The sequence below is a fragment of the Pholis gunnellus genome (assembly GCF_910591455.1).
Source record: "Pholis gunnellus genome assembly, chromosome: 1".
NCBI lineage: Eukaryota > Metazoa > Chordata > Actinopteri > Perciformes > Pholidae > Pholis > Pholis gunnellus.
The window spans coordinates 8363111-8386825 of record NC_136528.1 but is presented as its reverse complement, the minus strand read 5'-3'; the positions used below and the strand labels follow the sequence as shown (position 1 = coordinate 8386825).

Sequence of the window (23715 nt, the reverse complement as noted above, 5' to 3'; positions counted from 1 at the left end):
GCCTTTCATATATCCAAACAAGAAAATGGATGAGATGAAATAGATACATTCCTTTATTTAAGACGCTGTGTTGCGCTACTTTGTCAATAAAGTAAAACAAATACATTTACGGCATTACTGTTCGTGAATCAAACCAATTGACATTAAATATGCATATGCATCAAGAGACGGCACTAGTGTGCCTGTCTGACAGTGGACTACCACTTTCAAGCGGAACCTGTATTCAGCAAACAGTGTGCCGTTGGAAAAGTACTGACATACAACTAGAGGGATAGGTACCTACTGCTGAACAACAGTAGCATACCACTCGAGGTATATATACCACTAAACAACAGTAGCATACCACTCGAGGTATATATACCACTGAACAACAGTAGCATACCACTCGAGGTATATATACCACTGAACAACAGTAGCATACCACTCGAGGTATATATACCACTAAACAACAGTAGCATACCACTCGGGATAGGTACCTAACCTTTAATAACCATCACAAAAACAGGATGGATTTCTTTGTTTCACAACTGAGAAATGTGCTGCTTGTAGTTTCTGCGTTCAGTTCAGTGTGATTTTGTGTAAATAGCTGAATGTCTCAGAATGTTTTCTTTCTTGTTTTTTTTTGAAGACTTCATCTAATAGTTCATTCTAGAATCTGGCTTTTCTTGTGAGGCAATGCAGTGTTTTGCGAAAGGCGTCCTGTTCACAATGCGGCCAGCCGTGATCAGTAAACTCATTATGGCTCTCCTCGTGATCTCCTTTGTGTTTGATGGAGGTTTTTCTGCACCCCTACAGGGCAGGTAGGTCTGCTTTACTTCTGTTAGAAGCATGAAAATGAACCCAGATAGGGCGAGCAGGATTTTTCAATCATGACTCGCTCACTGTAAATCCTCCCGCTTATTACACAGCTTATTACTAAAGAAATCAATTCATTTTAGTTAAAACATTGATTTGAATGTATTTTTATCAAATTCAAACTTTCCCTTCAAACACATTCTGCTAGAACCCTCCCTGAAAGCATATTTAAGAAATGCATTGGGGAAGTGAGGGAGCAATGGCTGCAGGGGGGAGTGACAAAGTCGTAGACGAATAAAAGGAGGACACAAAGCCTCTTACCTTTTACCTGCCGTTCCTCTCTCAGATTACTGTTCGTAGATTATCATGTGAACACAGACATTACGTTCAGGTTAGCGATGCCGTTACTGTCACTGTTTTCATCTGGTGTTGTGTCTTCTTCTAGCCGAGCTGATGAAGCAGAGTTAGAGCTGCTCTTTGACCCCAACCTCAAACAGCATTACAGCGTTATTGATGGTAAGGCAGCCATATATAAATTCATGGAGGATACTTCATATGAATCAAAACAAACAAGATACCACATGGTTTGTAGACAAACACTGATAAAACATCACACCTGATTGTGTGAATGTGTTGCTGCAGATTATGGTGAGATGCCCCTCCCTCTTCCTCTGCCACCCGACTCTGAATATCCTTATCAGCCAAACCTGGAGGAGGAATATTACTGACAGACAGACAGACAGCAGATCCTGATGCAAACAAATGAAGCTGATCTTCTCGTCCAGGAAACCCAGCTGTATGTCACAAATAAAAACAGGAAGACAAGTCGGATGGATTGCCAAAATTGACGTTTTTTTTTGTTTAAAACAACTTCTAATTCATCAGAATTCACGGTAAATTTGTCCTATAAGTCTGACTATTAATTAGATTTAGTTCAAAGGAAAAGTTCATCTTTGAGAAAGCCTCAATTCGGGATATTCTCTTTTCTGTAGCTATGGACCTGCTTAGATTTTCAAACACAAACAAACAATCCTCTTCTTAGGAGCACACACTGACAAGACAAGGTGGCCTCGTGGTCAAAGACGCTGATCATGTTCCGCAACAAACCCAGTTTGAGTCCACTTCTAAATAAGGGAAGAATGCAGAAAAATAAACTTTATAAAAGTCGTGCGGTAAAAGTTGTCACTACGAACAGCTACGAAAGAGCAAGAATGTGTTTAATTACAACACGTGAAAACACAGCTTCAGTAGAGTTACTTCATTAGTTTCCCACTCACAAGTCAGCTGTGACGTACGTTTTACTCACCAGGGTAATTGCTGAGATGTCGGGATGCCGTGACATCACTGGTGCCGGCTCATTCGTTGAGAATCAACACCGGGACCTCACAAATACAGTGAGTATAAATGTAATAATGACAGGACACCACGATCTGCATTAACATTTTTAAATAAAGAATAATTCACACCTAAAAAAAGGAGAAAGAAATCCAAAATAAAGATCAATTTCACATACTACATGTTGAATCCATACAATGTCATATTTATAATTACAGATATTAAATTATTTATATATATATATATATATATATATATATATATATGGCATGTCTATACACCCTTTGTATAGCCCCCGCTACAGTACAGTTTCTCCTATCTGCCTGATTGGCTCTTGAGAAGGGAACTCATAAACGTCAGCGTTGCTCTCTTGATGCTGCACGATGGCTTTGATCAGCAACAGGAGACCACTTCATTTTTTCCCAGATTTTTCCATTGTTGTTGTTGTTGTTGTTGAAAGGAAGAAACCATGGGGACTGGCGAGATGCCTGAACGGACAATTTTTCACATCCTTCATTAATTAATCTTTCTTTTACAGATATTTAATCTTCCGTTAAATATAGATCACATCAAATAATCTGTTAGAAATGAGTGTTTGTGATAAATGATGTAGGACGCACACTTTGTTTGAATAACATCTGTGCTGTACCCGTGCTGGACCCAGGATGATATTAAAAAAAGGAAATAGTTGAAATCCTTTGCTTTTTTTGTTATGATCATTGAATGGTGGTATCTTAACACACCATGCAAGAAAAATCAACGCAATTCAAAACCTAGAAAGACCCACTTCACAGTGCACTATCGCATTAGACCAAGAAAAGCAGCAAATGTCCTTATTTGAGAAGCTAAACCTGGGGATTGTTTGACATTTTTACTTGAAAGTTAACTGAAATCTATTTCGGTCAATAAACTAATCAATGAATCAACTATTTGTTGCAGCTTGGCTTAAGTCTGTAGTTCAGTCACATATTCATAAGCAAAGAAAAAATAATGTCTGTGTGGCTTTCCTTGGCATTTTACATTGTTTTGTTTCAAAGTTGTGTATGTTATTTAACATAGCTGGTACAAAGTTACAGTGCCTGGGGGGGCACAGTAGCCGAGCAGTGTATTAAATGTAGACTATGGAAAGGTAAAGTACTGAAAAGGGCCATGGACGATTCAAATACAACGCATGCATTTCAGGTCGCGTTCGGGGGTCGCACAAAATGTTTCCGCCTTTGGCCCGCGGACCGCACTTTGAAGGGTTATGTGCTAATACATATTACATAGACATAAAGGCCCCGTGTTGGCACGATTTCAGTGTTCTGAAATATGACCTGTGACATCACAGGTACAGCACAGCAAATGTAGTGCACTGGGGGGGGGGGGGGGGCGGGGCGGTTGCGCGCAAGTCCCATCAAACATACTCCATCGCAAATTGCATTCAAACTCTTCAAACTCAACACACAGTCGATGGCGATCCCTTAAAAATGTGATAATGTTTCACTGAGGAAGGTCACAATGATCTGATGAAAAAGAGGCACTACTAGTGAAGATATGAAGACACTCCCTTGTCAGCACCCGTACCTACTGTGCCGAGGCTCAGCCTCATTATCCCATCGTCGCCACACTGAGAGCGTTTCATACTTCTGGTGTGGAAAACTATGAGGAGCAAGTTTCTAGAAACACCACACAAAGGAGAATTCTGGATGTCGGATCTCGTCTTGAACCACCGAAAGAGCCTAAGCCAGATTTGTCCCCCCCCCCCCCCTGTCATTCAACAGCTTCGTCACTGATTTTATACCTAGTTAGAACACAGTTAAAAAAGCACAGTGTGGCTAGGAATTTAGAACTAACAGCTTTACTGGGAACATTGTGGGAGCTGTTTAGCTTAGCACTAGAGTACCGATAGAAGCTGATGAAAAGTTTGCAAAGGTTTCTGTCACCTAGTGTACATTGTGTACAGTGTGAGGGCATCTCTTAGTAAATATACACCTCCCCTCATGCTCAGACAAACTCATCATGTGTTTCCAAATGTCAACCTTTCTTTTTTTTCTTTGTCAAGTGCAAATGCAAGCTGGTGTAGTCCAGTTACGGCTGCTGGGCTTTCAGAGCTGCACCTGCTGAGATGTCGCTACAGGCTAACTAGTGCTGCCAAGGCTGCAGTGATACAATGTTTGTGCTTTCCAACAGACAGCCTACAGTCACCACCTCCCCCCCCCGACTCCATTTAGCGTATGTTCCTTATCTCAAAGCGGTCCTCCTTTGGTTCGTTTCCATCTTTTTCTTGCCGCACAGAGGTTTCACCACAGTTCCAACACGGGCTCCTTTCTTTTCCTGCTTGTTTGTCACGTGTGTTCTTTTTTTTTGTTTTTTTTCTCTTTATTTTAGATATGACTGTCCTTCATGCAACATTATGTTATGATACAGTGCACTGTACAGAGCTGTGGTTGAAGGCAGGGCAGGGCTATTCCAGGTAGATGTCCTCTGTTGGGCACGAGAACTCCACAAACTCTTTATAGTACAACTGGAAGGCTTTCCTGAAAAAAACAAAGACATGAACTTCAGTCGCTTCTAGAACTCGCCCAGATTTAGATGTTTGTATTTTTAGATATTACAGATATATATATAGTTTTCAAGAACAAATGAGTGATCTGCAACAGATCAGCTCTTTCTAACAACATTAAATCGTTGCCTTTCAGCAGAGTTGAAGTACCCACCCACCTCCTCCATACAAAGAATGAATAACTAAGAGTTAATTCACTGAACTCACCCTACTGACTCGGCAAGAGGTTTAGTGGAGTCTTCAGACACAAACACGTGGCAGGCAAATCTCTGGTCTGCCGGGTGTTTAGTAATGAAACCAAAATACCTGCGGAGAAGACAGGGAATACAGATGAGGGGAGTCATTCACCGTTCGTTCTTTGAATACTGTATTCTTTCATGTTTCAAAAATAATTTGCTGTTTCACATTTGATCAGTAGGCAGTGAAGAGGTGCAGTGTCTGAAGTCTGGTACACTTGTTAGTTTCTAGCGACGCCTTGTGGTAAGTTAATGCAGATGAACACTAGCAGAGGGTAAAAACGTTACAGTTTGCATCCCCTTGTTTCTTTTTGTCCGAGTCAGACAGCACTGTTAATGTGACCTGGCATTGCAGTCCCTGCGTTTTCTGCCTTTACTTACTTGCTGTTTTTAGGGTGGTAGCCGCAGAAGGAGACGTTCTTTAACTGGAAGAAGTGGCTGCACTCGTTACTCTGTGATCGGGACAGAAAAGAGGCAAAATAAATGTCTGATTAACATCAAGAAGGCCGCTCGCTCTAAACTTACTTATTACAAAACACACACGTATTTGCCCCATTATACAGTATGTCTGTATGGAATGAATGTTAAATATTTATAAACCAAGTGAGAGTCCTACATTCAAAAGTCCAAAAGAACAAAATCATAGACAGCACAACGTACAAAAGTAAAAGTACTCATTATGCACAATGACCCCTTTCTGAGTGTTGTATTATTACATCCTGATCTCATTTCCAGGGCGTTGAATACAGACGCTTTGTCGAGCCCCTCTGTGTTTAGTAGCGACGCACAAGACACCCTTCAGCATCTGTATGAAACAGCACTCAAGTAAATACAATATATTATGAAGCAGAAAATGCTCCAGGAGAGTGATGACGAAGTATAAAACACACAGGACAGGAGGGAGGTTAGTGGGTCAAACAAACACGTTCAACTACGAGATAAGTGTTTGTGACCCAAAGTAGCGTTTTAAAGTTACGCGTTATCCGCACTTACGTTACTTTTATGTCATTTTACTTAGTTTACATACGTCTTTGTTTGAATTCCCAACGAGTGTTTACTGCGACCGTAGTGGAACGACAACATTTTGATTATTATTACTTTATAATTAAGATGTAAGCAGCATATTGCAGTTGTAGATTGACTAAAATACTAAAAAGTACTATAGCACCCCTCTGATATTCTTCTGGGAATTGTGATTAGTGAAAAAGGTATTATTATCTGAACAGTGGCTCACTAGAAAGATCTTTATTTGGGACAGTTTGGATTGACTTTCCTGGTCCAATTAGGTAACTTTTATTTTGTATAATGCACTTTTTACTATTTAAAACACGTTACTGTGCAATATGTCTATAAGTTCTAACTTATTAACAAAGAAAAATGGTTTGTTGATGTTTACAAATCCAAGTTGTAGACATGTCTCATAAAATAGCTCATTAAAAAAAATTATGTAGAGCCTTATGTGAACCACAATTTGACCAAAAGTATGTAGAGTTTCATTCAGAGCTATTAACCAAACAAACAACAAACAAGTTGAATCAATGGTAGGTTAGACTGAAGGCAATTTGTGGGTTGTACTTAAAATGTCTTTAATCTCTCTGAGTGATCATAAAAAAGTTTTAAATTATAGTTGAAGAGTTTGGGATTGGAGACAAAATGTAAGATTTTAAAAGTTCTTTTCTGACAAATGTTGCTTCACCGCTACGATATATTTTGTGTTTCATAAGCCCATGTGGAGATGGAACTTGTATGTGTATATCATTTATCTTAATTTATCACATGCTCGGCATCTGAAAAGTAAGAAGTGACTACAACTGTTACACAAATGTATTGGAGCAATGTTACTCTCTGAAATGTTGAGGAATAGAGGTTGAAAAGTACTCAAAATGGAAATACTGAAGTAACAACTTTGCCTGCAGTCTCTATTAGCAGCCACATGGGGGCGACATGCCTCAATAGTTCGATGGGATTCTGGTGTGAGGACGAGCTTTTACTTGACAAAACCTCATGGAGATCTATTTCGCATTAGACAGACAAAAGGACGGTTTGAGCACTCACTCTATCATGGGCGTAATAATCCTCTTGAACTGCAAGCTTGATGCCTTTCACACTGATCTCCAGGATGCAGGAGGAAGGCGGGTTGTACTTGACTGTCATCCGTCTGTTGGTGGCAATCTGAAGAACAAACAGAAGAGGTGACTCTCTTTGCTGATGTAAAAAGCACAAAACTCTAAAAAAGATCATTTTATCCTGTAATCCACTTCTATACTGGAGGATAATACAGACGTAATACTATGTTGACAGTGTCCTGTATTGGAAATAGTCAAACTGTCAATCTAAAAGTTTGAAAACTTAACAGGAAGCTAGTGTAATATGTCAATCCTATGCAATATTACATTAATTCTTCAATTGAAATGTTGCCGAACAAGAGGCTCCTTTATTTTTGTTGCGTGCTGCACTGTGGAACGATGACATCACTTTCTTAAGGTGCAGTCTACATGTTTCCCCGTTCATTTAGTTGTTCCAGTGTGGACACACTTCATGCTCTAAAGATACATTGTGTAGAAGATACAAACAGGATACAATAACATGCCACAGTTTATCTGTGTTTCTACATCACTCATCTGCATTACAAATATGGTAAATTCCGTTTATTGCTTGCAAAAACAACAACATGGTGACGGCCGTAATCCAAGATGGCGACGGCGAAATCGTCGAACTGAAGGCTTCAAAGGGGCAGTTCACAAACCAATTGGTCACGATGAATTTGTCCACTTCTTATATACAGTCAATGGTTAGACCTAATACTCCACCAGCTCGCTGTGACTCCAGACTGTAAATTCAGATTGCATGGACCCAGTGGTGAAATGTTGCCCCCTAGTTCTCTGGAGCAGGTAACCAGGTACTACACATTGCGCCTTTTAGAGTCAAATGCTTTAACACACACAAACACACACACACACACTAATGTGCACAACATGGGTCTCGTACCTTCTGCATAGCTGCACACAGAACATCGTTTCCTTTGTGGGAGGGCACTTGAACTGAGCCCAGGAACTTCAGCTGGTATCCGTCCATCCAGTCACTGCTCTTCACTGCACAGGAAACACAATTTATTGTCGCTTTAAAATCCAGGTTTTGTAGCACATTTAACGAGCCGTTTTTTTCACAGCAGCATTGGGACAATAATATATCTGTTGTAGTTGATGGGGTTGTTGATCAGTACCAATGACTCAGTACATATTGTAGCATCTTTCCGAACACATTCATAGTCAGCCTTCTTTATTAATTAATGAGCGCGGCAAAGTCAGTACCTTTGTAGCTCTCAGCGTCCTTGGTCACCTCTATAGCGTAATACGCTGGGAAGATCCCACGGGCACCAGTTCGCATGTTGTAGCCCTCGTACCAGTAATCCTCCGACTGGACCTCCACTAGCAGCGGATCATCCACCTCCAGCTCCAACTCATCGTCATGACGAGGGACGAACCTGTAGCGACGGATGGGGTTATGCAAGGGATCTGAGGGAGCTCACAGGCTTTTTATGAGCCGGATGACACCCTTACACAGGTTGTCTATCTGACCGTTGGCTCAGTCTAAAGGAAAAAACCCTCTGTTTCTATATAGAGATACGAACATTCAGACAAGCTTTTGTGAGTGCAGAGGGATTATTCCTTATTAAACATTGACAATGAACATATGAATACTGAACATTTCAGGTGCGCTGACCCTCGTAGTCACCTCTGAATAACTACATTTAGACCATGTAGCTGAACCGTGTATTTGTTTACAACCCGTCTCATGGAAGATTTATAGGCCTGTATAGGAATCACAGGGTCTCTTCGTAATGACAACCACCTGGGACATTTCATTTGAATGTATGCATAATGTAATATTTAAACCACCCATCTACATTTAAAATAATCGTGTTATTACAGTTGGTTAAGCCAAAAGCTATATGTGAATTTTTGACCAACGCTCTAACTTTGTGGAAGTATTTATGTTGATGATTGTATTTTTTATCTTCTTTGTACTTCATACTCTGCAACCATTGCTCTGAATCAATTGATGACTGCATCAATCAATGTTGCAACATTTAGAATGGATGTTGGGATGATGCAGTTCTTCCTCACCTGTAGACAGCTCTGTGGCTCTGATCCCGCTCCTCTCCATTAATGAGGCAGGAGTATAAGCCGAAGGACTCTGCACCTTGAAAACCAGAGAAGACAAGAGAGAATTACATAAAGCAGTGAGGAGTGCCAGCCTCTGCAATCCGCTGGCCAAAAGATGATGGACCTTCACTTCAAATTGCAACAAAAGTCCATCACATACACACAGAAAACACAATTAAGGCTCACTGTGTTTCCTTTAAAGCTCCCATGCAGCCTATAGGACCTAATAGGACCTATGAATCACACTTTAATGAAGCGTGAAACAGATGAGCTTTGTGTATTTCTACCTACATTTCCCTGAGACATCCGTTACACCCCCCACACACACTGCTCTGCTCAGATAAACTGCGTTAGTGTGTCTAATGAGTCCGCGAAACACGTGGACGGCATCCCAAGAGCACAGCGAGGGCTATTAGAGGAAATGACCACACATACATTATGAACAAATCTCTGTCCGTCTCTTTCATATGAAGAAGAAGAAGGCTGGCTGCTTCTCTCTCTCTCACACACACACACACACTCACACACACACACACACACACACACAATGTGGGTCAATGACTGGCCCAAGGTGAGAGTCAGCCTAATGAAGGTGAGTCCTACAATCCTTCATGAAAGGACCCTCCTCTCCCTCCTCTCCCTCGTTTCCTATAAACTATTTGGTTTCTCTGCTTGAAGCTTGCTGCTCGAGGCGCTATACTAGCATGCATGCGTGGATTTTGATTGGAGCGCAATGCTAAATTGGGAGCACTCTTTTCATAATACTGCTCGCACGGACTTGTTCGAGAAGACTTGCGTTTAATACAGAACACCAAAGGTGACGGTCAACAATGTCCGCCAACGAAAAGGGATCTGAAAATCTTCCGGATTATAGCGGTCAAAATACACATGGTGGCGCCGAAAATATTCAGCCGATTCAGCTGAATGAAAGTAGAGAACATAAATGTCTCACTGCCTGTGTTATTGCTTCTTTTCCTCAGTCCTTTCCAAATAGCATTTCAAGGACTGACATTGTTTTAATGTCTGCCACAAGACTCAGCTAACTTTTTTTTTTTTCTTTTTTCGAATGTGTGATCAGTCTGGACAACAGAGGGGAAGAGAGGCAAATACATGAAACCGCAAGCTGCTTTTGGCTCAGTGTCCCTCCACCCAGCAGGCCACCTCAACGTCCAGCTGGGTTTCTGCCCTGAATGTGCGCAGCTGTCGGAATGCTGATAACGACATCAACAAAGCAGCAAAAAAAAAACTGCAGCTTTCATTCACAACATTTACAAGCTGTGCTGGGTATTGTAGCCTAAATTAGGACAACTGGCATGTTAATGACAGTTGTCAAGCCACTGGTATAACATTTAAAATGCTGTCCCCCAACCAGTTTCAGTTGGGATTCTACATGATGAAGTTTAAGCTAAGTCGGTAAGACAGACCGCCACAATATCCAGAGTTACACGTCATGCCGATGATGATCTGTGCTGTGCGAGAATATTCCAGCTCCTGAATATCTCTGTGGCTCTGCTTCATCAGCCACATCGCTCTCAGCCTTTCCCACCGCGCTGCCAATTCGTCCAGACAGCGTCCACTGCTGTGTTACTCTGCGTTTGAAAATGGAATTACACGGAAAAATAGCCCGCTGTATCCGTGTGCCTCTTGGTTGTTTCACGCATAATTCCACTGTATTAAGAAATACCCACATTGTCACACGTCTCTGAGACAAAGAGGAGGCAAGATCAATGAAGAAGAAAGTACTGATGTTTAAAGAAGATGCGATGTCACAGGTATTGTGAGGCTACTCCATATGCACAACAAAGTGTCTTAGTTTGCATGTCTTTGCGTGCTGTATGTCTTTCTAGTTAGAACATAAACACAACATGTAAATTCAATTTAGATTTACAGCTATCTCATTTATTTTTTATAATTATGACCAAAAATAATAAAATACCAAATGGAAGAAAACCATCATTTGTTCCTTCACCAACTCTCAGTGAGAAAATAACCGTGACTTTAACATTTTTGTAATATTAACCCTTTTGACACATGTTCTTTTATGACATGCTTGGCTGAGCAATATAGCTGACTGTTATGGCTATCATGGTTTTAATACAAATATATATTTTTTTACCATTATAAACATTTAAAAAAATAAATAAATAAAAAAATGTGACTTACTGGAGGAGCGAGAGCGTCCATTCATGAAGACGTTGAGGAACTTCTTGGAGAAGTGCAGGTCGCCCTCTGGAGTGGAGTCCTCAGACAGACAAGCCGTCGCCTCTCTCCTCACTCCTCCTATCTGAATGCCGTCCTCATCATCATCATCCTCCTCCTCCTCCTCCTCCTCCTCCTCTTCCTCCTCCTCCTCCTCCTCGTACTCCTCCCCGATGGCCGACTCGTAGGGAGAGGAGACGCAGTTGTCGTAGACGGTGGCTGAGTCGCTGTCGTCGCTGTAGCCTTGGTAACACTGCCGGAGGCTGACAAGTTCTAGCTGAGCGTGCTCGTCCACCACCAGAGTGTATTTGACCGAGTCATACGAAAGGCCGCTGGCCTCCGAGTTCATGGAAGTTCTTAGTGGGACTCTGCTGCCACCGCCATCCCCCGCTCCTCCCCCCTTCTTCATCCTTTCGTCCATTATTATCCTGTCCACATCCTCATCCTCGCCGCAGTAGCTTTCGTCCGTGGCGTCCACGTACTCCACCGATGATCCGGGTCTCAGCATGACCCCGGCCCCCGTTCCCGCCCCCTTCAGGCTGAGGTCCAGCGTGAGGGAGGAGCGAGCCATGCTGGGCGGCGTGATGAGGGACTCTACGCAAGAAGAATATGAAGGTGGGGGGACGTAGACCTCGTCCTCCTCGTAGATGGAGGCGTTTGTCCGGTCTGGGAGGGGCTGGTATGGAGGCGGGCCCTCCGTGTCTGAGCTGATGGACATGCGGCCCTGCTCAGTCTGCTGCGAGAGGAAGGGCCGGTCCTGCGCGTTGGGGGTGTCTAGAGGGTCTGCGGAGCGCTGCACGGGAGTTAGGTAGATCTCCTCCGTTGGCTCCAGATGGACGTCCGTGTGGTAGCGGATCCTCTCCCGGTGGGGCTCGTCTTCATCCGCCTTCCCCGCTGGGTACAGAGGAGCCGGCGTGTAGTTCTGCGGCGGGGGCGGCGCCGGCGGCTTCTCCTGAAGCTTGGAGCGAGTCGCGGACGAGCCTTGCGAGTGTCCGGAGGTGTGGCTGTGTCTGCAGGGGGCGTCGGTGGACGTCCCGCGGTCTTTGGTCTGCGCTCCCCCGCCCTGCACCTTGTCCTCGTCGCTCAGACAGCTGTGCTCGCGCGGAGGGGTGAGCTCGCCTGGAGGGAGAGCAGACGCAAGCGACGACGCGCACAGACGCACACGCAGGCACACGAGCACCCACAAGGGCCAGACACACGCACAGAGTAAGTACACGTGATGCAGGAAAGCAGACATGACGGACAAACAAACGCACAGGCAGACATGAGGGCAGACATGGAAACAAATGCAGAAAACAGGAGGAGAGAAAAGTACAAATGGTTAGGTAATCCAGATTACTCGTCAAATTTGCAGTGCAGCCAGGAGAAGACGATGGACGTGTTATGTCATAATCCATCGCCAGCAAATCCAGGCTTGATATTTTCCCTGTTGATGATGTAGCACTGAAGCCAATGAAGATGATGAAGATACGATTACATAAATATTATATATATTATATTTAGATATATTACTATAATATATAACAGCCTAATGGATAAAATAGTTTATGTCGAAGTTGTGATATAGTCTGAAATATCAAATGGCAAGTTGCATCTAAATAAAATCCAAAAGTAATCAAAAATAAGCTGCACACCGTTTGTATCCTGCTTTCTTTCAGCATTAAAACTCATTTCGGTTTAGCATTTGGCTCAATTTCCATTTCTTTGGTGAACACAAGGTTATTGGGTAACCATATCAGCAGAACGGTTTCATTCTGTATTCTGCCACCATGGCTTGAATGACACATAAAAGCCAAGTGGATTGAGGTTCTGGTATTGTTTTTAAACGATTGAGATAACAAGTATCACTTCTTCCATCAGTGGTGAGTTGTTGGCAGTGAGTTTGGTTAGTCTCGCCTCACGTGGTGCTCTGAAAAGAGCTGTAACAATGACCAATGACAGCTCCCAGCTAGCTCGGCCCCGAGCTGGCAAATCACATACAGTATATAGTGCAGCCTCGGCTAGCTACAGTTAGCTTAGCATAGCTAATCCAAGCTTTGACACAGTCCCCCTGAGGATCAGAGAGACACATAAAACTGAAAGACTCAATGCAAGTGGCAGCTGCTGTGTCAGTAGCACAGGGATGAATAATATCAGAGACAGCATTCCGGTCATCACATCCCAGTCCTCACCAACACAGCAAGAAAATTCATTTAGAGCTGGTGGGAAAGAAAAGCTCACCTGTTTTAAGAGGCGAGGACGAGCCCGAAACCTTCTCCTGCCAACTGTATTTCTTCCCAAAGGAGTTGTTGTTGAGTGTGTCCTGTGGAAACGCAGAAAAAGAGGAAGAGAAGAAGAAGGAAATGGTGAGAATAAATCAGATCGGTAGTACAGAGAGAGAGAAAGAGAGGGGAAGATAGAGAGAGGTTTGGTCACTGAGTTCTGGATCCAGACACTCAATGTACACAACTTTTTGTCTCCCTCGCTCTCTCTCTCTCTTATTTCACGCACACACACACACACACACACACACACACACACACACGCAAGCACACACACAGACACAAAAACACACACACACAAAGCTTTTATTCTGTTGAATGAGCAGGGACTCTTTTGTCTGTGCTCCGTGGTGTGCATTTAAAGGGAACCAAACCTTTACCAAAGCTACTGGATAAACACACACGTACACGTACACACACACACAAATATACACACAAATATACACACACTGGGCGTCTCTTTAGGCTGTTTTGGGGGATTTGTTGATTGAAAAGGACTTTTCAAGAAACCTTGGCCATTTTCCGATCACAAAACTAGTTATTTCCTTTTTTTACGTGTTAGAAAACGGTTTCCTCTCCCTTATTCTTATTTCTATAAAACATAGTTTTTTAAGAAATTGATCAATTCATTAAAAACACTGACCTTTACAGACCTTTACTGATTTCATTTCTTACCATGCTGCAGTGATGCAGAAAAGTACTATGGGGTGTGGTCAGTACGCTGTGACATCACTATTTAGTGCGGCGATACATGCGACCGAGCACACTCGTGAAGAGGGCAGTGAGATACTTGTTACCAGCCGAGTGTTACTCTTTAGTCATGCTTTTTATTCAATCAAGACTTCATTTTAATTTACAAGGTGCACCTGAATGCACCATGAAGTTCCTGTCAGTCAGTGCTCACATGCTTTACCGTACAAAACAATGGAGGCCCGCAATCGCTTTTAGTTGTCTTCGAAGTGCTGCACGAGTTATGATTGTCACCTTCATGTCACCATACTGCAGAAGAAAAAGACTGTTAGCGTTCCACAGTCTAACCTGTCTCCAAAGTACACATAAATACTACTAATGAGAATCTGAAAACTGCCAAAAATCCTTGAGGAATTGAAGTCAGTTATACCGTGTTTAACAACAGCAACATATCAAAAATATATAAAAATCTGTTTACAAACTCTCACACAACTTCTACATTATAATCCAAGTCTCGTTTATGCAGTTGTATGCTCAGTACTTCCCAAACACATGCTTTTATAAATGGATGTTTTGATATAGTTTTGCTGTTGTTAAACGCTGCCGCCTTCAACTTCAATTCATCAAGGACTTACTGCATTTTTCTGTTTATGGATCTTCTGTTCGCCGCGAGAAAAAACACGTTTTCATCAATAATTCTAGGCAACACGCGGTGAGTAATCGAAGGACAAATAGTCATTTTAGGGGTGCAGTATTCCTTTTAATTTTGTATTCCTTATTTTCCGATTTATATTTCTATGACAATGCGAAACCAAGGTGACAATGTGAAAGGGGTGATGAACCGACCAAATCTGCAGCTCCCTCGGCTGTACTGAGCTCTAAAGTCAGTTTCAGCTGATTGTTTAACACAACTTTAGTGTTCTTGTAGCCTAGTTTATGGCCGTTTTCAGTGAAAAAGCTCTCAAAAGCCGCTGTACACTACTGTACCTGCCCAGCGCCAAACAGCAGACTGACACAGTTAGAGATTAATTGGGGATAATAGTAAAGCAAGGAGATGTTTTTCTGAGGATTTGGTAGAGACCAAAAAACAGCTAAAAAAAGAGTTCAATATTGGACTTATATGAGGTGGACACGAACTCCAAATGAATGCTGATGTTGCTCTGTCACGGCTGGTTTCGATGTCAATATAAAACTTAGCGACACGTCAATGTTTTGGTTCACAAAGCCGTCAAAGATCACAGCATCTTACAAATGCATAGAGATGGCAAAGGGAGATTTGAACCGATGGAAGTCGAACTGGAAACTCCTGTGACGAGGACGATTTGATGCCCAAAATAAGATCCCATCCTCCTCCTCTGTCCGTCCGCCCGCCCCCGCGCATGACTCACTTCCCCCATCTACGTATATACGGACAGAGCTGTCGCCGTGGTAACGAGTGACTCAGCAGGTGGTGAGACGGAAACATTCATCTCGGAGGTAAAGGTCTTTTTAACCAAAGTGATGAAAAGATCATTGCTCAGGGCAGTGACTCAGATATAGTGTGAATGTGTCCGTGTGAAGGAAGTGACTCTGATAACACATGACTTCGTCAACTGCACATCAGAGTTTTGCTGTGTTGGGGAGTGTTTGCGTTGATTGACAGGAGTCTCAGCCTATCGCAATCAGCTGGTTGCTTCTTGCTCCTCCCACCTCAGCTCCACCCTTTGACCACATTTGGATTAGCCTTCTACAGATAGAGCTTTATAGAGCTATACGTTTTTTAAAGAAATATAAACCAAATGTTACTTATCGATGCCTTGATATTGTCTTCGCCCACCTGCATTTTTGGGTACAACTCAACGAATGTAGAATATAGGTATACCTTCCAAATCACACACAGACACACATACGGTACATCAACATAAGGAGTGTCCTCAAGCCAGGTGAGAGATTAAAGTCGGACTCGGATTAAGACTCCATCCTGTTTTTCTGTCTGAATCATTTTACTTCAGCAGCTTCAGACGAGACAATCTGGGAAATAAAACCTGCCCCCGTTTCTGCTAAGAGCTCATTAGACTGCACATGAGCTTTTACTTTAATGTTGTGGCTAAAATCATTGATGTACTCCTTAGAAAATTGCTTGTATTTCTATCGCCTTAAAACATATCTGCCTTAAAACGTATGTTAGTGCTTTATACGATTCCTCACTCTGTAATTCTCTGGCACAAAACGCTGGTACTCAGCAGATAATTGGGTCTAAAAATATTGCTTTTCAAAAAGCCTCGCTGCTCTAACCCTGGTCGGCGTTCGGAGCTGCTTTTTCTCAACCACAGGACTCTGTCACTCGCTGCCAAATGATGCAGAGCTAATTGTATATTTTTGCATTTTTACCGATCCACTGACCTGGAAACAGTCAGCCGGTGTGCTGTCTCTCTCCCTCTCTGTCTCTTGTTACAGTACGAACTGCCTGGAGATCATCACTACTCATCTATCTCAACTCATTTGAATCGTGTCTGCGCTGCCTGACTGATGCTGTGTTCACACCAAAGAGACCTTTTCACAGCTGACAAAATTCACCGGGCTCCTTTGGATGATGCTATGAACCCAGACACGATGGCGTTTGGTTTTCAGTGTCTGGGACTTCCACTACATGTACAAAGCAGCATAGTGGTTATTTCGGACACGGCTGATGAATTGTTGTTGGTGTCTACATGCATGTAAGCCGCTCGTCCTCTCTCCGGCATGTCAAACGCGAGTGACAGGTATAAACATAAATGATCCCGTGGTCAAACTCGCTTTGTGTTTGGTGTGAACTTTCTCTGTCAGCTGGAGCTGTTATAGTGTCTCACCTAGAGACGTGCTGGTTACGTACAAGGCCTTTTTAAACATTAAGCTATAACACTTTGTGTATGTCATCCACAGCTGAGACAATTTATGCCCCTATCATACCTGATGAACACATGCATCCAGGTGTGTTCATCAGGTATGATAGGGGCATAAATTGGCTAGGCTTTCGTGGTCCAAGCTCTTATGACAAAGTATGGATAAGATAGAGTATGATACATCTTTTCAAGGACACATTGAAGGCGCTCTGTTATCAATTTAAGATTTGCGGGAACATTATTCCATTGTACTGCAGTAGAGCAGAGACATGTGTTTTATCCATCAAACAAGCACAAGAAAACACAGCCTTTCTAATGGAGAGTGTCGTCATTTTATACATAATCAAAGCTTGAATGTTATCCAGTTATGATTCCTGAGTCATATGCAAAATGTCCATAAAGGTTTCACAGCAGTTTGCAGAGCAAACAGCTTTTCTGACAACCAGGTGGTTCAATTCGCTTTAAGCATTCGAGTCTGTGAGTGATAAATTAAAGCTAATGATTTATAGATGAAACTCATAACACGGAGCAAACAGCTATAGATCCTCACATTAAACAGACAAATTCATTACAAACACTAAACCCCCCCCCCCCCCCCCCCCCCCACACACACACACACACACAAACCCTGTTGCCGCTGTTTGCACTGTCAACACTATATGCACCGTTAGTTTGTAGCTGACGGCTGAGCTGTCGCCATGTTGAGAGCTGTGCGGAGACAATATATTATATATATTTTTTACTGAGTCATGATCACCCAACATCTGCTGCTGATGGATGTTACGTCAACCACACGTTGTCTGTTGCTTCATGTCTTCATAGTTCATGCAAAGGCCACTTTCGGGAAACCTTCACCCACTTATCATTGAAATAGTTTTAGTTTCCTAGCTGCTGAATGAAGAGAGTGAACAATGTCCCAGGAGACAGGAAGACTTCCCAAGAAGAAAAATGTTTCAGAGCAATTATTCCCTTTATGCTTTCCAGTTCTGACAGCTCAAACACACACACTCACACACACACACACGCGATCACAGGCACAGCAGCAAGAACAGTCGGCTTGTTTCCACCTCATGGAAACTGAGCAAAGAACAAAGCGCAGACAAATATAGAGCTGCTTGGTTGATCACGCTGACAGCCTTCACTGTGGGAGCGTGTATGTTAGACTCAGTGGCAAACTCACTATAGATTAATGTATACATTGCAAAACAAGAGTATCACCATGCAGACATGTACAGTTCTACAGAGCCTGGCAGGTAGGTTTGCTGTGAAAGGGTTCGCTCATGGCGATAAACTCAAAGAAAAGTATCACCAACTCTGGTTTAGCCTCTTTCAGAGCATTTGGTTTTACAGCACATTTACGGTATGGTTTACTCTCACTTCTCTCACAATCAGGAGCCTATGCTGACGCGTTCTGACTAACCCACTGTACACCTCCTTCCCAGCATAACATGCCATACTCTGAGGAGGGGAAAACAATCGCCGCCACAATATACAACCAAGGGCTGAAACAAAATGCCTGTATTGAACTAAAACTGTAAGATTTTCCCATGTCAAAGGATTACTTTAGCACCCTATGTCTACCAGGGGTACAGTTGTGCAGTTCTGTGTATTTTGTGAGCATGAGGTGTATTTTGTCTGAAATTGCTCTAAATAGAAGAACAGGTTAAAATCAGGTGACCCCTCATACGCGGACATGGACGGACCAACACACATGTCAACACTGACAATGATCTTCACATCATTTTAAATCACACATTCATTACTGTAACGATGGCGACATAAATCCCCTAACCTCAACACACCATGATCCTCTCCTAAATCTCACAAGTCGTCTTTGTGCCTAACCCGAACCCAACCTTAACCACATCGACGTCACATCATGGAATTGATTCATTTCTCAAAAGTGAATTTGTAACGTCTCCGGCGAATGATGTCATTCGTCAGATCATATCAGAAAACGCTTGTGTGTAGTTACAAACGATATATTTAGCAGTTTAAATTGGAGGAACTTGCAGAAGTCTGTGTTTAATACAGACACACACACACACACACACACACACACACACACACACACACACACACACACACACACACACACACACACACACACACACACACACACACACACACACACACACACACACACACTTCGTGAAGAAAAACATGGACCATAGCTCTGCTGTATGAACAGGAGGTGGACGGACACACAAAGCATGTTGACATGAGATCAACATGCATTAATCAACACTTGCGCACTCACACATGCTCATGTTTGTATGTCTAAACTTGTGAGGACCCTTATTAATACCGTACGTTATGTAGCTTCAAACTTTCTTTCCTCCCAATGTCTTTAACACACGAACACAGGTTCTTTCTTGGTAGTTCACAGGAAGGAGGCACTGTTGAATGTAGTTTTATGTATTTGTGTTTATGGTCTTTATGATGCCAATATTTTATGTCTCAAGGTACGTGCAGGATATGTTCAATACTTATTTACATATTTTTCTACTGTGTCTTTGGTGCACCTCTGCACTGTCTTGCTGGCTATGTACTGTTGATTGCAGCTGTGGTAAGCACTATTGCCCACTATCTTATCTTATCTAAACCTAGTTCTAACCTTAAGCCTAAAAGTAACCCCCAAAGACAAAATGTCTTCCCCCTCTGGGGCATAAAGCGGAAATTGGTCCTCACAAAGATTGACGTACACGAACACGAACACACACACAGTCACGAGGTCCAGCAGCATTCAAACACAAACAGAGACGGGCACCAACGGAGAAAAAAAAATCTCTGTCTTGACAATTGATGCCATTGTTCAGTCCAGTGAACACATCCTGTCAGAGAAACAATTGTAGTGAATCCAATGATGATGTCAGGCAGGTTGTTGATACATATTTACATTTGTGTGTGAAGAGGAACCCAGACAGGCAAGACGCACAGACAGACAGACAAAAATCGTCTTCACTGCAAGTCCACTCCTCCTTCTTATTGATCAATATTCAATCATCTGCTGGAAACTGTGTGTGTGTGTGAGTGGATAAGGTTTATCAGGCTCTACCTGTGTGCGCGGCACAATCGAGATGAGGTTAAGGGTCGTGGGTCTCTTGGGCCGGTAGGTATCCATAGTAACAGGTGCCGCAGGGTCCTTGGTGACTGGCGGGGATGCGATGGCTGACGCCTTCGAGGACTCTTTGTCACAGCGGTAACCGTCAGCACCGTCGATGAGTTCCAAATGCAGCATCTCTGCCTGGAGCTGGCCGACAGCACCCAGCTCTGCCCTCCCCGACATGCTATTGGTTCCTCGCCTCACACGGCCCTGCAGGGGTTGGAGCAGACGCGCCGTCAGTCGAGGCAGAGAATGAGAGAGAGAGAGGCAGACGTAGAGAGAGAGAGAGAGAGAGAGAGAGAGAGAGAGAGAGAGAGAGAGAGAGAGAGAGAGAGAGAGTGTGTGTGTGTGTGTGTGTGTGGGGGGGGATGAGATGAGGAGACTGAGTCGGCCAATTAGAGGCTTCTGCCTTTAACTCTCTCGCTGCCAAACACTGAGCTGCTTAAAGCAGAGAGCAGAGATAGACAATTCAGCTTCTCCACATGGCAGCTTTTACCTACAGTGATGAAGTGAGAATGCAGGAGCAGTTAACCAAATGATTGTCATGTTGATGAAGGAACTCTTAAGAGTTATGTCTTTAATAAGTTGACCCACAACCAGTTGTGTTGATCTTATCCATGCTTGTTGCCATGTTTCTGGTAACCTATAACCTTGCTATCCGCATGGCTTTAAGGACGGCAATGTCGGTCCACAACTTTGATCTAGACTGAAATATCTCAGCAACAACTGTTGATGGATTGCGTTGAAATGTTGCTGGTGGCGGTGGCAGGAGTAAACTCTCTCTGCAGCCTGCAGCGCAGTGTGTCCAACCGTTTCTCCTCAAAGACACGCGGACAATAAAAAACCTTACTTGCGCTGTATTTACTGATGCACGTTGGATGAAATGAATGAAATGCAGAGGAGGAAAATGAAACGGAGCATCTGTCTCCACAGTAAATCATCCGTTGAGTGTTTGATGGTTATTTATTTGTGCTTTTAAAACGTAACCGCTGTCAAACAATCATAAATTATATATATTTCCTCAGCATCTCTGTGCTGTGTCTTCTCCCGCTCGCCCTCTTTCTCTGTCTTTTTTTAATTGAGTCGGGAAGCCTTTTTATGTTATCAAACAAAGACAAATGCTGTCCCCTCGTACCTAAAATGGTCCGAAATCAATACTAGAGTACTTGTGTTATGAATAAAGCGGTACACGAGGTGAAGCAGTGGCACTCTGTGTGTTTGACCAATCAGCGAAAGTCATCCCTGCAAACCCCACCCTACAAGTTCACGACCAGGGCTTTTTACGGGGGGAACTTAATTTGGAACCTGGTCCCTGCGGTGAGTTCCCCAAGAGGTTCCTCTTGCTTTACGCTCCGCTTGGCTTGATTGTTTCCACACATTCCACAAGGCAACTTATAGACTAACAAACTCAACCAAATCACAGCAGTTGTTTCATGCTGTGATGAGTTTCACTTTGACTGTCTTTTAACATTGCTGCTGAAATCAAACGCATGTGACAAACACCGGGGTCATCTGGGAGACAGAGTAAGTCAGAGGGCACTGGGACAGCACAGTCTGCTTCACTTACCATCAGTATCTCTGCAGCTACAGCACACACACACACACACACACACACACACACACACACACACACACACACACACACACACACACACACACACACACACACACACACACACACACACACACACACACACACACACACACACACACACACACACAGTAATTCCTCCTGTTGGTAGATGTGATGTAGATGCATTGAAATGGACATCAAGCCACTGTTAAGCCTATTACAGTCCTTAGCTCCCTCTTTACTCCACATGGCAAACACACAAACATGCAGATACACACATATGCAAGCTCACAACACCAAAGCTGTCAGTCTAATAAGAACTACAACACAAGAAGAATGTGAAATTAAATAAAATCGGACAGAATTAACCGACTGGTTTGTGGCACTTTGACTTAAAAAGCTTCTAAACCTGCAGTATTTTCATCAGTCGGATCACCTGGCAGCTTATTGCTGTTGGAAGAGTCTCTTCTTCCTCATATGACTGCATGAAAACATCCATCATTTTACCATTACCCAGTATCCATAGCCCAGTACAGATGGGTAGCATGCACCTAATGAATTACCCGACATTCAGAAGCATCTAAATTAGCATTCCAAATATGGAAATTGTGAGTCAGTTGTTGATAAACTCATTTTTTACTAAATAATTCTAAAAGGCTAAATGATAATATCATCTAATATCATCGTGATATAATCAGATACACATCAGGGTGTCGTGATCAGGGATCAAAGCACTGTGGGAATGAAAACTGAAAAAGAAAACCAACATGCTTCTTAAAGAGCTGCACCACAGCTGATCCAGGATCAGGACGACAACAATGTGAGAGTTGTGTTAACGCTCAGCCGCCATGACAACAACATTCACCACAGTCTGGACTGTTTCAGGAGAGATAATCAGTGACAGCAGAGCTGTGAGGCTAGCTAACGCTTCCACGTAGCGCTCACTTTACAATCATTCACTTAACAGCATTCATATCGTCTGTAATCATCATTTTCAGTCATGTGCACAGTATTTAATCCTTGGTTATAACTGTGTCTTTATTTAAACCTCCATTTTGGCTCTTTCTCAGTCAATGAGAAAGAGCATGTGCTTTCCTTTGTAAATGTAGCAGAGCGGTGTGTTAAGTGTTGCCTTCAAGCACATTTGTATGCAGCGAAACTCCGACCACAGATATCCAGAGGGGGGTCGGTCTCTCTCTCTCTCTCTCTCTCTCTCTCTCTCTCTCTCAGCTTTTTGAATTGGGACTAAAACGGGAAGCGTTTGTCATTTTTGGACTTACCAATATATACCATACCAATACAAAACCTCCCTGAGATTGTAACTAGGAAGAAATATCACATGTTGTATTTAACAGTTGTTTTGTGGTCATCAGTCACAGGTAAATACACCATGTGATGTTCACTATTAAAAACCCCACTGCAGGTGTACACAATGGAAGCTGGATATGAACCAAAATGTTAGTTTGGAATGAAATATAGCAGATAATAGCTCCCTCAAAAATACAAACTCAAAAAAATGTCAGGGCAGAAAACGTCTATAGAGAGACACAGACAGCAGTTGATTAGTCTTCTCTGATTAGGAAGGTACCAACTGAGTGAAATGACCCGGACTAATCTCAGCGGCAGCCATGATAAGAGCTGGACGAAACATCAAGATGCATAGGGTGCACTGGACCATCGTTTATGAAAAGAACGGAGATAATGCCGTCCCATAATTCTTTGCGGCAGCAACCTTTTAAGCGACTCATCATTTGGCCATCAATAACATATCCATCATCCCTGATTAATTGTAGATGATCCTTTATTAAAATTGTACAGCATCAGATATTTGATAGTCATTTTCAATTTGTTATAAATAAAGTTGCTTAAAAAAACACATCCGCCATTGCATTGTACAAGTGTAGTAATTCCCTCCAACATTAATCCATCCATCCATTCATCCCTCTAT

General features: G+C 42.8%; 1 protein-coding gene across 1 annotated transcript in view; it reads right to left on the bottom strand.

Annotated features, from left to right (window-relative positions):
- Positions 1-4311: 4311 nt before the first annotated feature.
- Positions 4312-23715, bottom strand: part of mapk8ip1b (mitogen-activated protein kinase 8 interacting protein 1b) — a gene marked incomplete at its 5' end in the record, with an annotated part of 40873 nt that continues 21469 nt past the window's right edge. The window contains 10 exons of the mRNA XM_079166049.1: positions 4312-4649; positions 4883-4981; positions 5293-5363; positions 6967-7083; positions 7900-8003; positions 8223-8395; positions 9039-9114; positions 11241-12395; positions 13497-13578; positions 20147-20404. Coding sequence (XP_079022175.1) covers positions 4577-4649; positions 4883-4981; positions 5293-5363; positions 6967-7083; positions 7900-8003; positions 8223-8395; positions 9039-9114; positions 11241-12395; positions 13497-13578; positions 20147-20404 — 2208 coding nt within the window. The 3' untranslated portion in view covers positions 4312-4576. The remainder of the gene's footprint in view (positions 4650-4882; positions 4982-5292; positions 5364-6966; positions 7084-7899; positions 8004-8222; positions 8396-9038; positions 9115-11240; positions 12396-13496; positions 13579-20146; positions 20405-23715) is intronic.